We start from the raw sequence: 15,024 nt of genomic DNA, 5'->3' as shown, positions 1-15,024 counted from the left end.
CCCCACTTGAGTGGAGATTGATAAGTTGGTGAGACGCACAAATTTAACTTGTTTAATGTATAATACAGTCGGCAATACAAAGAGAGCACCAATGATTAGTTCAATTTACGAAATGTAGTTGGCAATCTAGGGCACCTTGTTTCTTTCATCCTTTCTAAGATAAAGAGCACCATGAATGTACTCAATTATGCATGATTAGCAAAACAGTGTACGTCGAAATCAAAATTATTTAAATTTATAAGGGGGACAACATTTGGGCTAGTAGTGTTTCTTGCAAGCATCCATTCAAAAGCCAGTTTGGGATTGATTAATTATAATGTATATTTTGTTATAACTCCCATCACAAATGTTTTGTAATCACCCTGCAGAATATGTCTTTGATTTTATTTAAGCTTAGATTTTGGGCTTTTATATGACAGTTGAACATTACTACTATGATATCGAGAACCTGCTAGTGCAACCTTGACTGAATTGTAGCTATAATTTAATTGACTTGTTTTCACTTCAAAATTTTGAACTTATAAGAAGAACAGGGTCCATTTGTGAAATAACTGGAGCCTCGGGACGGAGAGTAATAGCACGTGATCATACAAATTCTGGGCGAGGAAAACTGTGAGAGACATTCTGTTTGAGGATTTTTGGAACATAATCAAGGGTGTGATGAGTGTGAGAAGATTAAATGTATGAGCACGCTGATAACTGCATGGTTACGTTGTTGAGAATATATAATGGTATGCTCACGCCGCTAGAATGCATGTTCATGCCAAAAGTAAAAACAAAACAATATTAATTTTTTGATGGCCAGATATAAGACATTGCATGCTCATGATCAAAATTGCATGATCATGCCGTTTTATAAGTAATATTTTATTTTAATTAAACTTTTTTTTATTTAATTTTAGGAATTTATATTCCTATATAAATAATCTTATAATGTAACATCTGAAAAATCTAGTATTAAAATCAAAAATCTTAAGAGTTTTCTCGTATATCTTTCTTGTGTATTCAAGAAAATTCTTGTGCATTCAAGATTTGCCTTGTGAATTTAAGGTATTAAAGGATTTCTCGTGAATATGTGATGTTTGTTCCTGCAATTACTGGGTATAAAGAAGTTGAAGTTGGTTTCAGTTCTAAGTTGGTAATGTTTAACGAAAATGTGGTTGGATTAACTCAAGTGTTGTTTTTAAAATTTGTTAATCTTGAAAAGGAGTTCAGGTACAAAGTTCCAATAAGGTTGTTGTCTTTAAAAGTACCACCATGGCGAGATAAATAACAAGTTGACGTAATTGTTATTATAGATGAGAACTCGAGTTCGAATTCTTTTGAAATGAGGGAGTCTGATGTAGGAGGATTTTCAGAATATAATAAAGGGTGTGATGAGTGCGAGAAGATGAAAAATATGATCACGCTGATAACTGCGTGGTTCAAACTCGAAATATTTTATTTAGTTCTGATATTTTCCCCGACTTATGCTTTTGAATCCAAATATTATAAACTAAATTAATTCAAACTCGGAATGTTCCATTTAGTTATGATCTCTTCCCCGAGTTATGCTTTTGAATCCAAGTAAAATTCATCAAATAAAATACGAAGCCTCTCATTTATAAATACATATGGATATCAAAACGGCTACTAGCTAGATAAACATAGAGAAAATGATTACATATACGAATAAAGCTAACATATACGAATAAAGCTAGAGAAAATAACATATACGAATAAAGGCTAGCTGCTGGCTATTTAAATACATGATAGTACATATGAAGGCTATTCATATAAAGGGGCAACTCCAGAAATCTAACAATCTGTGATAGAAACAAGGGATCTTTCAAAAGATCTAAGTCTTATTTGGTCGGTTTTTGCTTGTCCAGGGGCCGATGACCCCACCCCTTCCTTTGTCCTCCTCCCCATCCATTCTCCTAGTTATCCATCAACCCAGCTCATTATATGTTCCGTAAAGTTGTCAACTACCTCTAGCTTTGCCTTTCATCCACTTAACATTTCTGCACAGCATACTCCTCAGTTACTGCATGATGTTAACGAGAGTTCAGCGAAAGGGAAAATAACAACATTGTCAAAAGAGGCATGATACCATATTAAGTTACCGACTCTGCTTAAAACTTAAACAGGGCATGATACCATATTGAGTTACCGACTCTGCTAAAAACTTAAACGGTATCTACATAATTAAGTGATAGATAGATATATGCATAAATTGAAAAAATGGATAAGTTGGTATGGAACTGAGGTCTTACCATATGTTTGTGTGTAGGGTAGATGGTTTTTAATGAAAAGAACACAAGTTGTTGGTGAACCCTGATTGACTAATAATTTTTTGTCTATGTTCATTGGAGTCCCATGATAGCTGTCCATTACCCTGAATTTGATAAGAGAATATTATTATAACTTAGCTCAAGATAAATTCTATGCATGTATCCATTTTCATCTATTATTATACACTAGAGGACATACCTGATGGGGGAATTCTGCCATTTGACCATGTTGAAGCACAAGTGAAACAGAAGAGTCTAGAAGTGGATAGTTATTAGCTGGGGTTAAGGTGTTTGTTGTGAACTGAGTTGGGATGCATTCTTGCTGTTGTTGTGCTTCAAAGCTAACACTCTGGATTGGACACATATTCATGTCAGATTTTACCGAAACTCGAATCCTCGACCTCTTCTTAACTACACTTATAACAAAAAATATATATTTTGGTTGAATTATTTACCTCTGGTTTAATCACAAAAGTATCCATGTCTGCTCCAAAGTCATAGAACATGGGATTCATAGATGCAAGCTTCATTGAAAGGAACTGCAAAATATGGAATGGATTTCTTTCATTAACAATGTACAACTCCATTCGTTCATTAAAAACTAGTACCATGAACAGAATATAACTGTGACAATGTACATATCAAGAAAGTATTCTTATTGATCAATCCAACAAAGATGAAGGGTGAGTTTTTTTCATTACCTCCACTTGATTTTGTAGGGACTGGACATAGTTGATAATTTCATCCAACATAAGGGCTTTGCCTGTTACCTATTTTCAGTTAAGGGCACATGAAGCTGTCAGTTTTACCCATACAGACACATACCATATTTACACAAACAACAGCAGCAGTAATACTATATAATATAGTTTGAAGAGAGACAAAGTAAAGACAAAAGACATTTTGTTTCACCTTGTCACAACCAGGCACAAGAGCTTGCAACAGCTTCATCCTCTCACTTATCTTCTCTCTTCTTACCTGAACATACATTCCAGGAAAGTTAAAGTTCAGTACTATCATATCAATGTACTCCTTAAAGATATATACATAAAGAAATCTTGAACACTAAAGTGCAAGTCATGCATGCAAGGCAAGATTATGTTTGAAATGACCAAGTCCTAAAAGTGATGAATAATGAGTAAATATACCCTTTCAGCAAGGCTGTGGCTATCTGTAGCTTGGCCCCTCCTGGCTCTAACATGAATGTAACCACTTGGAGCTCCTTCTTTTTCTTCTTCACTTTTTTTCACATTGTTCTTCTTCATCTCTTCATCTTTCTTTTCAGCTCCCCCTCTGTTTCTCCTCTGTTTCTTTCCCTTTTCTACAACTTCACTAGTGTCCTACTCACCATTCAAGAAATAACAAAAACATGAGATTATGTTATATATATATATATATATATACACTACCGTTCATTCAAATACAAACTAATTTAGCGTATAAACTATTAACGGTGATTTGTACCTAATAACGGTGATATATAATACTGCGACATATGATTTGTACTGACCGACAACTTATATGGCGGAAATTGTTGTAACTAAAATTAGTTTAGCGTACAAACTAATAACGGTGATTTGTACTTAAATAATGTTTATTTATAATACCGTGACAAATGATTTGTACTACTGTGAGCGATAACTTATATTACGGAAAGTGTTAGGAAACAAAATTACCTTGGATTGAGCAGAATTGAACTTGGAATTGGACTTCCTCTTCTTAGGGAGCTCCATAGAATTATCAGGAAGTTTGATGTTGTGATTTTGATCAGTAACCATTGATGATGAATTGCTAAGTGAAGAAACTTTAGTAGTGCTACTAACATTCACAGATGAAACTTGTTGAAAAGGTCCTTGAGTAGCAGGATAATATTGATGAGAGAAGCAAGAGAAAGGATTGTTTATATCTCCCAAGACACTAGAATTCTTATGATTAATAATATTATCATAGCTTGGGAGAAGTAAAGGAGTGTTTGGGAACAAGAATGAGGTAGAGTCAACAAGAGCAGGGTTGTTATATGAAAAAGCTGCCATTTTTGGAAAGTGATAAATGAAATGTGCGCTTTGGAACTGTATACTACTATATTTTGAAGCAGAAGAAATGTGAGTAGTCTGAGACAAATTGTGGAGCTGAGGTTTATATCTATATATAAGATTTAAGAGAGAGGAAATTGAAGAAAAATCCAGAACATAATAAACTAAAAAAGAAATAAATAAATAAATATATAATTTTATTTAAGTCATCGTCCCCATGCAATGCAACTGTCTGCAACCAAACCAAATTTCTCCTCTCATTTGACTGGTCTTATCAACTCTGTTTCTTTTATTTTTCTTACTTATTATGATGGAGGAATAGTGTTGTTGGTATATGAACATTGTAGACGGGGACCGATGCGTACCATATATCCCTCAACTTATACATGCATCATGTTCCTTTCTGCAGATGCATGTAAAATTTTCATCTGTAAAACAGGGTCATCAACATTATATATGTCCACACCACACTAGTAGAATTCCAATCATCAACAAGTTGGAGCTACAATAATATAAGAATGAAATATCATACAATATTGCCATGCAATTTTATTTTACTTTTTGCATTTTACAAGATTCAAATTCCGAATATTTTTGTTTAATTTTGAAGATTAATCGAATTTAAATCAGAGGCAAGATTCACCGATTCAAGTATTTCTTTTTTTTGCTGAATTTTGAAGATGAATCAAAGGTACATCATATGCCCAGTAAAAAAAATTATATCATCATGTGCGAAAATGTAAGTGTGCTTAAAAATATAATAAAATGGGGATTCGAGATGCGTACAAATAACTTTTTTTTTATATAATCATTTTGTTATTAATAAGTAATAGACCAAGAACTAAATATTGTGAAATTAGTTTGTTAACATAATTTTTTACCACAATTTCAAAATAAAAACTCAAACTAGTGTTCAGGGAGAATATCTAAATATGAGATACATGAGCTTACGAGAGAGACACGGATGTTTTTTAATAAAATTACTGAGGTCCGAGACACGGAGATTTTTACAGTTAAACTCGGGCACATCTCAGGAGGGTCCCTAATTCTGGGCAGCTAAATTAATGATAAAGAATATAATATCGTGTTGTTCTAGCAGGAAAAAAAATGATTCGCTTGAATATGTTATATAGCATGATCATTTAGCATGTTATGGAAATTAAGAAAATATATAATTTGTGAGAAAAAATAATTAAAATAGATAAAATGGTCATGTCAATGTATAAATTAAGTATGATGTATATAGTAAAATTTTTATATGTATAATTTGTGAGAAAAATAATTAAAATGGGTAAAGTGATCGTATCAATTTATATTAATATATATATTAAGTATGATGTATATGAGTGTATAGTAATTAATTTTTTTATTAAAAAATTTATTATTTTTAAAATATATATAATTGAGAAGGATATAAAAAAATCAATATACATTTGACAAGGACTAGGTCTAGGAGTATGCAATAAATGTGTCATATATTATATCCGACCTTCTACTGGGTCTTTTTGGTGGTAAAATATTTATATGTCATATTTAATTTTTTACACTTTTTTTGGCATGTTTTTAATTTTTAATGTTTCAAAAATTATAAAATTTTATACTATACAAAGTATTTCACCATATTCATTATATATATTTGAAATTAATCGGTTACACCATTTTACCCATCATTTTTATTTTTTTTCATTAAATTACATTTTTTCTTAAAATTCGTATCACACCTCATATGTACATAATTTAATGAAACAGAGGGGCAAATCTCCTTTACTCGAAAAAGTGAAATAAAATAAGAAAACTGTTAAATCTCCCAAAATTGTTCCCAACCAATGATTATTAACTAATGATTGATCATTTTTTTATAAATTAATTGAATCCGAGTATATTAACTCCATTAACTAAAAAAGGTTAAGTGTAATTTGAGAATAAATTTATACTTATACATTTTGAGACTCTAATATTATTTATAAAATAATGAAAAAACATAACTACTTAGATGTTTGTCAGCCCCCACTTTCCATTCCATCATCTACAGCGTCCTAATTATACTTGTCAATGAATCGCTGATAATATTTACGTAGTCAGTGATTCAGTTCTGATTCATTTTCTCAGCGCATTTAATTACTCCAGACTTGCATTCTGATTCGAGTATATCATCATTATTTATTACTACAATCAACATTAATGAATGAAACAAACTACACACTGTTGTCTTTAGTACGTGTTCTTTCCTCTGCACCGAAGGGAGAACTGCTATGTGTGTCCCGTTCAAGTTTATGCGATATTTTTTAGATATCATATTTAATTTTATTAAAAATATATTATATATAAGATGAATATGGAAGATAAGTCATCATATGAAATTGTATTTCATTCAAGTGTGTATTTTACAAGATGAGACTTGAGTCCTATTTATAGGCTCATTAGAATATATGTAGAGAAATCCAAAAACCAAATACATGTACTTGAAAAGCCAAAAGTCAAGAGTTATGACTTTGGAAAGTCAAGAGGTTGTTCTAGAGTATTCTAGAGACATCAATATTCTAACACTCCCCCTTGGATGTCCAATTTTCAATAATTGTGCCTCGTTAAAACCTTTCTAGGAAAAAACCCATTGGAAAAAAATCCTAGTAAAGGAAAAAGAGTACATCGATTTTGAAAAGTTTATTTCAAGTTCTTAAGTCGACGCATGCCAATCTTATATACCAAGCTTTCAAAAACTGATGGGGGTAGCGACTTCGTGAATAGATCTGCAAGGTTGTCACTTGAGCGTATCTGTTGGACTTTAATTTCTCCATTCTCTTGAAGGTCATGTGTGAAGAAAAACTTGGGCGGAATATGTTTAGTATTATCGCCTTTGATATAACCTTTCTTTAGCTGCTCGATGTATGCTGCATTGTCTTCGAACATTACTGTTGGTGTCTTGTCATGATGCATGCCACATGACTCCCGAATATGCTGACATATTGATCTCAACCAGATACATTCTCGACTAGTTTCATGGATTGCAAGAATTTCTGCATGATTAGAAGAGGTAGCAGCCAAAGATTGTTTAACAGATCGCCATGAGATGGCTGTATCCCCATAAGTGAACAAATATCATGTCTGTGATCGAGCTTTATCTGGATCAGATAAATATCCTACATCTGCATAACCCGTTAGCACTGCTTTGGATTTATTAGAATAAAATAAACACATATCAGTTGTGCCTCGAAGATACCGAAAAATATGTTTAACACCATACCAATGCCTCCGAGTTGGGGCGTTACTATGTCTTGCTCATAGATTCACAGAAAATGCTATATCGGGTCGTGTATTATTAGCAAGATACATAAGCGCGCCTATAGCACTGAGATAGGATATTTCAGGACCGAGCATCTCTTCATTTTCCTCCTTTGGTCGGAACACGTCCTTTTTCTTATCAAGTGATCGAACAACCATTGGAGAGTTAAATGGATGTGATTTGTCCATGTAAAATTGTTTCAAGATCTTTTCTGTGTATGATGATTGATGCACAAAAATTCCATTTGAAAGATGTTCAATTTGTAATCCAAGGCAAAGATTTGTTCTCCCAAGATCTTTTATTTCAAATTCTTCTTTTAAGAAATCAACTATTTTCTAGAGCTCTTCAGGAGTTTCGATGATATTCAAATCATCAACATACACAACCACTATAGAAAATGAAGATTCTGTTTTCTTTATAAAAATACATGGACAAATAGGGTCATTCTTGTAATTTTCCCTTAGTAAATATTCACTTAACCTCTTATACCACATTCGACTAGATTGCTTTAATCCATATATGGATCTTTGTAACTTAATAGAATAAAGATCACGAGAGTATAATTTAGATGCTTCAGGCATTCGAAATCCTTCAGGAATCCTCATATAAATATCTTTCTCAAGGGAACCATACAAGTATGTTGTCACAACATCCATTAATCGCATTTCTAATTTTTCAATAACTGCCAGACTAATAAGATAACGAAAAGTTGTAGCATCCATTCCAGGGGAATATGTTTCCTCATAATCTATGCCTGGTCTTTGTGAAAATCCTTGAGCAACTAAACGTGCTTTATATCTCACAATTTCATTTTTATTGTTTCTTTTTCGCACAAATATCCATTTATAACCAACGGGTTTAGTCCCTTCAGGGGTTCGGACTACAGGTCCAAAAACTTCATGCTTGTTAAGTGAGCTCAATTCCTTTTCGATTGCTTCTTTCCGTTTTGGCGAATCTTCCCTACGTCGACATTCTTCGACAGATTTTGGTTCAATATCCCCGTCTTCCATCATTATATCAAGCGCTACGTTATATGAAAAATTTTCATCGACGATGATGTTATTTCGGTTCCATTTCTTTCCCGTGACAACATAATTTATAGAGAGATCTCTTCCATTTCAACATTTTCAGGTACCTGGTCCTCTTCTTGGCTTTGGTTATTCATGTCACGGGTCTCTTCTGGAGTCTCTCCTTGAGATTTTATTTCATCTATTTGGGCATCATCATATTTTGCTCCTTTCTTTTCCGGGGATTTTTATCTTTGGAACCGATTGGTCTACCTCGCTTCATGCGAGGTCTTGACTCATTTGCCTTGATAATTTGTCCTTCAGGGACTTCAATTTTTACAGGAGCATTTGTAGCTGGTATGTGTGACTTAGTCACTCTATTGATATCATTGAATGCATCAGGCAATTGATTTGTTATGCCTTGTAAATGGATTAGTCTTTGAACTTCTAGTTCACATTGGTTTGTACGAGGAAAAAATGTTCAATGTTGGTGCATTTTATGTAATTTCTTTCTCCAGTTGCTTATTTTCTCCCCCTGATTTAGGGAAAATTTTAATCTTTCCCCCTAATTTTGGAAAAACATTTTCATTAAAATGACAGTCTGCAAATCTTGCAGTAAATAAATCACCTGTCATTGGTTCAAGATATTTGATTATTGAGGGAGATTCATAACCAACATATATTCCCAATTTTCTTTGAGGACCCATCTTTGTGCGTTGTGGTGGGGAAATTGGGACGTATACCGCACACCCAAATGTTCTAAGATGGGAAATATTAGGCTCTCTTCCGGAGGCCAATTGCAAGGGAGAGAATTTGTGATAGCTTGTAGGTCTGATGCATATAAGTGCTGCTGCATGTAAAATGGCATGTCCCCAAACTGTAACTGGGAGGTTTGTTTTCATAATTAATGGTCTAGAAATCATTTGGAGTCTTTTAATAAATGATTCTGCAAGACCATTTTGTGTATGAACATGAGCTACAGGATGTTCAACACGTATCCCAATTGATGCACAAAACTCATTAAAAGCTTTTGATGTGAATTCTCCGGCATTATCCAATCGAATTGTTCCAATATTATAATCCGGAAATTGTGCCCTTAATCGGATTATTTGTGCAAGTAGTCTCGCAAATGCCAGGTTACGAGATGATAATCAGCACACATGTGACCACCTTGTTGATGCATCGATTAATACCATGAAATATTTAAATGGTCCACATGATGGGTGAATGGGCCCACATATATCACCCCGTATTCTTTCTAAAAATTTAGGAGATTCTGTTCCAATTTTTGCTAAGGAGGGTCTAATAATCAATTTTCCTTGAGAACAAGCAGCACAAGAGAATTCATTAGATTGAAAAATCTTCTGGTTTTTCAATGGATGCCCATGTGAATTCTCAATAATTTTTCGCATCATAATTGATCCAAGATGCCCTAGCCGATCATGCCATATAACAAAATTATTTTTTTCAGTAAACTTCTGGTTTACTGTGGCATTTACCTCAATATTTCGAATATGGGTATAGTATAATCCGGAAGAAAAGGCTGACAATTCTTCTATAACACATTTGCTACCCGAAGTGATACTTGTAATATAAAGAAATTCTTTATCCCCTTTATTCACCGTTTCAACGTGATATCCATTTCTTCGAATATCTTTAAAACTTAATAAATTTCTTTGTGACTTTGGGGAGAACAATGCATCATTTTTAATAAATTTTGTTCCTTCGGGTAGTAATATAGTAGCTCTTCCGGAGCCTTCGATCAATTTTATACTCCCGGAAATTGTGCATACATTACCTTCATATTTATTTAAAGAGGTGAAATATTTTTCAATTTTAAGTATAGTGTGGGTCGTTGCGCTATCTACAAGATAAATATCTTCCTCTTTTGTTATACGCCCTATGCAAGAATGTAAAATATCTATATTGCTTCAATAACAGATAAATGTATAATTAGTAAGGATAATCAGGATGAGATACAATCATATGCATGTGAATGTAAAATAAAGCAAATAAGTACATCAAGCATTCTGTTTATCATCTAGGATAGTGGTGCCGTCAGGAGTCTCATAAAAATCAGCGGTATCCAAATTGGTCATTGTTAAGAGATTGTCTGCATGGTCTTTATCTTCAAAAACTAAATTTGTTTCAACATTCTTGCCTTTGTCCTTCAGGGGACGCTTGATAAAGATCAGTTAGGTGTTTGGCGTACGACAGGTACGTGACCAATGGCCTTTCATTCCACATCTATAACATTCACTTTCAACAACCCTTTTTCCTTTATTAATATTTTTCTCCAACTTCGGGTTGGAATTAGATTTATCATACTTGAAAATAGGGTAATTTTGGATTTGAGATCCACGACCAGGAGTTCCTTGTTCATGAGCAAAAACCACGTCCACGTCCATGATTACCACCTCGTCCACGCCCGCCACCTCGTCCACGCCCATAATTGTATATTGCCGCATTCGTTTCAGGGAATGGGCGAGATCCTGTGGGGTGAGACTCATGATTCTTCATCAAAAGCTTATTATTTTGTTCAGCAACAAGAAGACAAGAAATCAAATCTGAATATTTTATAAAACCTTTTTCACGATATTGTTGCTGGAGGAGTACATTTGAGGCATGAAAGGTTGAGTAAGTTTTTTCCAACATATCCGCATCAATAATATTCTCTCCGCACAGTTTTAATTGAGAACTTATTTCAAAAAGTGCGGAGTTATATTCACTGACGGTTTTGAAATCTTGCAGGCTCAAAGGCATCCAATCATAACGAGCTTTTGGAAGAATCACAGTCTTTTGATGATCATACCTATCTTTTAAATTTTTTCACAATTCAAGTGGATTTTTCACCGTAAGACATTCACTTTTAAGTGCCTCATGGAGATGGCGGCGAAGAAAGATCATAGCTTTTGCGCGGTTTGACTCAGTCTCTTGATTTTCCTCTTATTGTATTTCCAAGACCTTGTGCAGCCAAGTGAATTTCGATATCCAATATCCATGACAAATAATTCTTTCCCGTAATATCAAGAGTCTCGAATTCAAGTTTCGTAAAGTTTGACATATTATAAACTATACAAAAAGTGTTAGTAAAATATATTAAATATTTATTACAAATAATAAGACTAATAAATCACAAGTGTAATATTTTAAAAATATCCACTCTTATCATGAAACAATAATAAATAATTATAAACAAAGGTTACTCCAATAAATTTAGTTCTAAACTATAATGAACATAAAATAATGAGTAAAATAAAATTAACAAAGGATGACCTACAAAATATTATTTTTATTCTTAAAGATTTTCATGCATAATATCATGCATAACACGTAATTAATCAATAGACAATTATATGCACAAGACTAGCATCAATATTGATATTAATTTCTCGTTTTATATCAAAACAAAGAACAAATATACAAAATGATGGACACAAACTCTGAACTATAATAGAAAGGTACACATGATCAAAATGTTTGCGACTAAATATGAGACACTACTGTTTATTACACATGAAAAAAGATATTCAGTACTAGTTCCTAGTGGTTACTCATTTTTATTTATTAATATTCTTACATGACATATACAGAACATGGAGCTCCAATCACTACTCTTCATTTTGGAAATTTCATTCCTAGATAGGCACGTCATGATGGAAAAGAAAAAGTATAAATTTAATCTAATCTTTTTACTCATGTTAGTCACTAACAACAAAAAGCAAAGAGGGTCCAGTTTGCATATTTAGGGTAAAAAACACTCAACCAAGAACACAATCCAGAGGATTAAAATAATATAGTATTATCCAAAAAAAATTGTAATGCATGTAGATCATACCTTTGGCTTAAATGGGATATAAGAGATTTCTCCTTCTAAACTTTATGCAAACCAAACTCCTTTCAAAGTTTTGAGCAACTCGTGCTGATAACGTATTAGAAATATATTATATATAGATGAATATGGGAGAGAAGACATCATATGAAATTGTATTTCATTCAAGTGTGTATCTTAAAAGATGAGACTTGAGTCCTATTTATAGGCTCACTGGGACATAGGTAGAGAAATCCAAAGGCCAAATACATGTACTTGAAAGTCAAAAGTCAAGAGTTATGACTTTAGAAAGTCAAGAGGTTGTTCTAGAGTATTCTAGAGACATCCATATCCTAACCAATTTTATATATTTAAAAACTTATCAAAATTGATAAATTCTATAAATTAAAATTTTTTACGCTCACTTACATTTATTTTTTTCTTCCACTACACTCACTTTATATATTAAATATTTGATTGCTTTAACAATTATACCAATTTTTCATTCTTTTTCTTACAAAGTTATATTTTTGAACCCCACATATCCAAATCACACGTATAAAACTCAAACGCGGGGGGAGTAATGTTACAATGATGATATATCAAGCAAATACTGATGCAATCAAGACAACAAATACTAATACATCATGTTCAACAAATTTTGATGCTGCCAAGGTAGCAAATACTGATGTAGCCCATTCAGTTACAAAAAATGACAGAACCGTTTATTATAAGAGATGACACGTCAACATGTCTAATTATGTTATTTCTAAATCTGTTTAGTTGTATATAAATGTTATGTATCATATTCTTTCAGCTAATTTTTTAATGTTCTGTATCATATTCTGCCATCTAAGTTTTCAGATCAATGATAATAATTTCTTGTTTCCTTCTATCATCATCTCTCTTAGTATTTCATTAGAGAGTTTTATTAATGCAACTTACCAACATAATTTAACATTTGTGATATGGTGTCAGAGCCTTTTATTGCAATTTGACTATTGATCGCGTCATTATTATGCGATCTTATGCTTTCGCAATAAGTTCATCTCCAATATTGCATTTTTTTACTACCATGTTTTATCTGGAAAAGACTATGATTGCTCAGTTTGGTGTTCCTCTTGGTAAGATGTTGAAGGCATTTTGTATAGATATCCCAAATATTTGTTGTTGTTTAAGCCTTATTCTCTAATCTACCAACCACTTGTAAAATTTAACCGGCACAAAAATTGTTAATTTACCTAGTTGAATTGGTCTTATAAAGTACCATCATTATACCTCTTGCTTGCAGTTTTACTTGAATATGCGGCTTTTGTTATAAAGTTTATATATAGGATTTTGGGGCTGACAATTGGTTCACTATGTGTTGTGCAAGACATGCCTGTATAATAACAAGACTAAATCACATTGATAACCCTGAGATATAGTTGTTTGATAATCAATTTTGTATTATGTATTGTATTTCTTCAGTCTGTAAAAAAGTTAGAACATTAGACTGTAGTATTTTTCTATGAACAGATTCAAGCTAAGGAATAAACTCTGAAAGAAGATCAAGCCATGATAATGCCTCATATAAAAGTGTAGAAAACTTGGATTTGAATAGAACTGTTTTATGAAAAATGTTCTAAGTCAAGATATCGACAAGTCACAGATCAACTTATATCGAGCAGTCATTCGAGAAGTTTAGATGACTTATCGAGAAGTCCAAAATGGATTATAGAGAAGTCTCAGAGATATTGACAAGTCAAATGAAGATATGAAGAATGGAGATATCAACAAATCATTTCTGAATGTAAAGAACTCAGAGATATCGACAAGTCAAATAAAGATGTGAAGATCGGAGATATCGATAAGTCAATTTCTCATTAGAGATCTCAGAGACATCGACAAGTCAAAATGTGTATGTAGAGATCTCAGAGATATCGACAAGTCATTTTTACATGTAAAGATCTCAGACATATCGACAAGTCATTTCACATGCAAAGATCAAGAGACCTCGACAAGTCAAATCTACCTATAGAGAACTAAGAGATCTCGATAAGTTATTGTTGGATTTTAAACGCAGCGGGGTCATGGCAAAACACTTTTACACATACAAAATCCAAATAAAAGCATATAAATCGTGAATAAAAATTCGAGGGATCGAATCTAACCTTTTAAAATAATTCGGAGACAACGATCAGAGATCCTTAGCAGTTGCTCCTCAAGTGTGAAGCACTCCACCGGTATCCACCAAGAAAACGATGTTAAGGAGGAGGAAGGAGGTGGAGAGAATTGGGTTTTCCAAACTTTTTGGGTTTTCGGGTTTCGATGGGGTTAGAATAAAATTAGGGTCTATAATAGTGTATTTATAGGCAAAATTTTCAGCTGAAATTTTCCCATAAATATTATTATTATTATCCCATTTATTATTCTCATTAATAATTAAAACACCTTTTAATCATTAATTCTTTTTCTAAACACTTTAGAAATAATTCTCTCTCTTGATTTAATTTCCCAAAAATTAAATTCTTAATTAATAATATTAAGAACTTTTCTTAATTAATTTATAATCAATTAAATCTCATTTAATCAATTATCAAATTTGCCAATTAATTATTTCTTTCACAAATAAATAATT

At 32.7% G+C, this 15,024-nt stretch overlaps 1 protein-coding gene across 2 annotated transcripts; it reads right to left on the bottom strand.

Annotated features, from left to right (window-relative positions):
• Window positions 1-1,593: 1,593 nt before the first annotated feature.
• On the bottom strand, window positions 1,594-4,394 carry LOC141710975 (transcription factor BC1-like). Of its 2 annotated transcripts, none has more exons than XM_074513445.1 (8): window positions 3,950-4,394; window positions 3,422-3,613; window positions 3,186-3,251; window positions 2,975-3,043; window positions 2,729-2,812; window positions 2,473-2,622; window positions 2,256-2,377; window positions 1,594-2,003 (listed from the first exon to the last, which is right to left on the bottom strand). In XM_074513445.1, the coding sequence occupies exons 1-7, from the start codon at window positions 4,304-4,306 to the stop codon at window positions 2,285-2,287; spliced, it is 1,011 nt and encodes a 336-aa protein (XP_074369546.1). In that variant the 5' UTR covers window positions 4,307-4,394; the 3' UTR covers window positions 1,594-2,003; window positions 2,256-2,284. The 2 variants fall into 2 exon arrangements, with proteins under 2 accessions (XP_074369546.1, XP_074369545.1); XM_074513444.1 differs by having other exon boundaries at window positions 1,599-2,026; window positions 3,950-4,393.
• Between the last annotated feature and the right edge of the window lie 10,630 nt (window positions 4,395-15,024).

The sequence above is a fragment of the Apium graveolens genome, chromosome 3, assembly GCF_009905375.1.
Source record: "Apium graveolens cultivar Ventura chromosome 3, ASM990537v1, whole genome shotgun sequence".
Lineage (NCBI taxonomy): Eukaryota > Viridiplantae > Streptophyta > Magnoliopsida > Apiales > Apiaceae > Apium > Apium graveolens.
This window is presented reverse-complemented; position numbering and strand designations above follow the sequence as displayed.

Excerpts from the sequence above, each read along its gene's own strand:
- LOC141710975 (XM_074513445.1), bottom strand. The coding sequence starts at position 4,306 with ATGGCAGCTTTTTCATATAACAACCCTGCTCTTGTTGACTCTACCTCA. Across the intron at positions 3,614-3,949 it reads TCAATTCTGCTCAATCCAAG|GACACTAGTGAAGTTGTAGA; the intron begins GTAATTTTGTTT and ends AATGGTGAGTAG. Across the intron at positions 2,378-2,472 it reads TGGCAGAATTCCCCCATCAG|GGTAATGGACAGCTATCATG; the intron begins GTATGTCCTCTA and ends TATCAAATTCAG.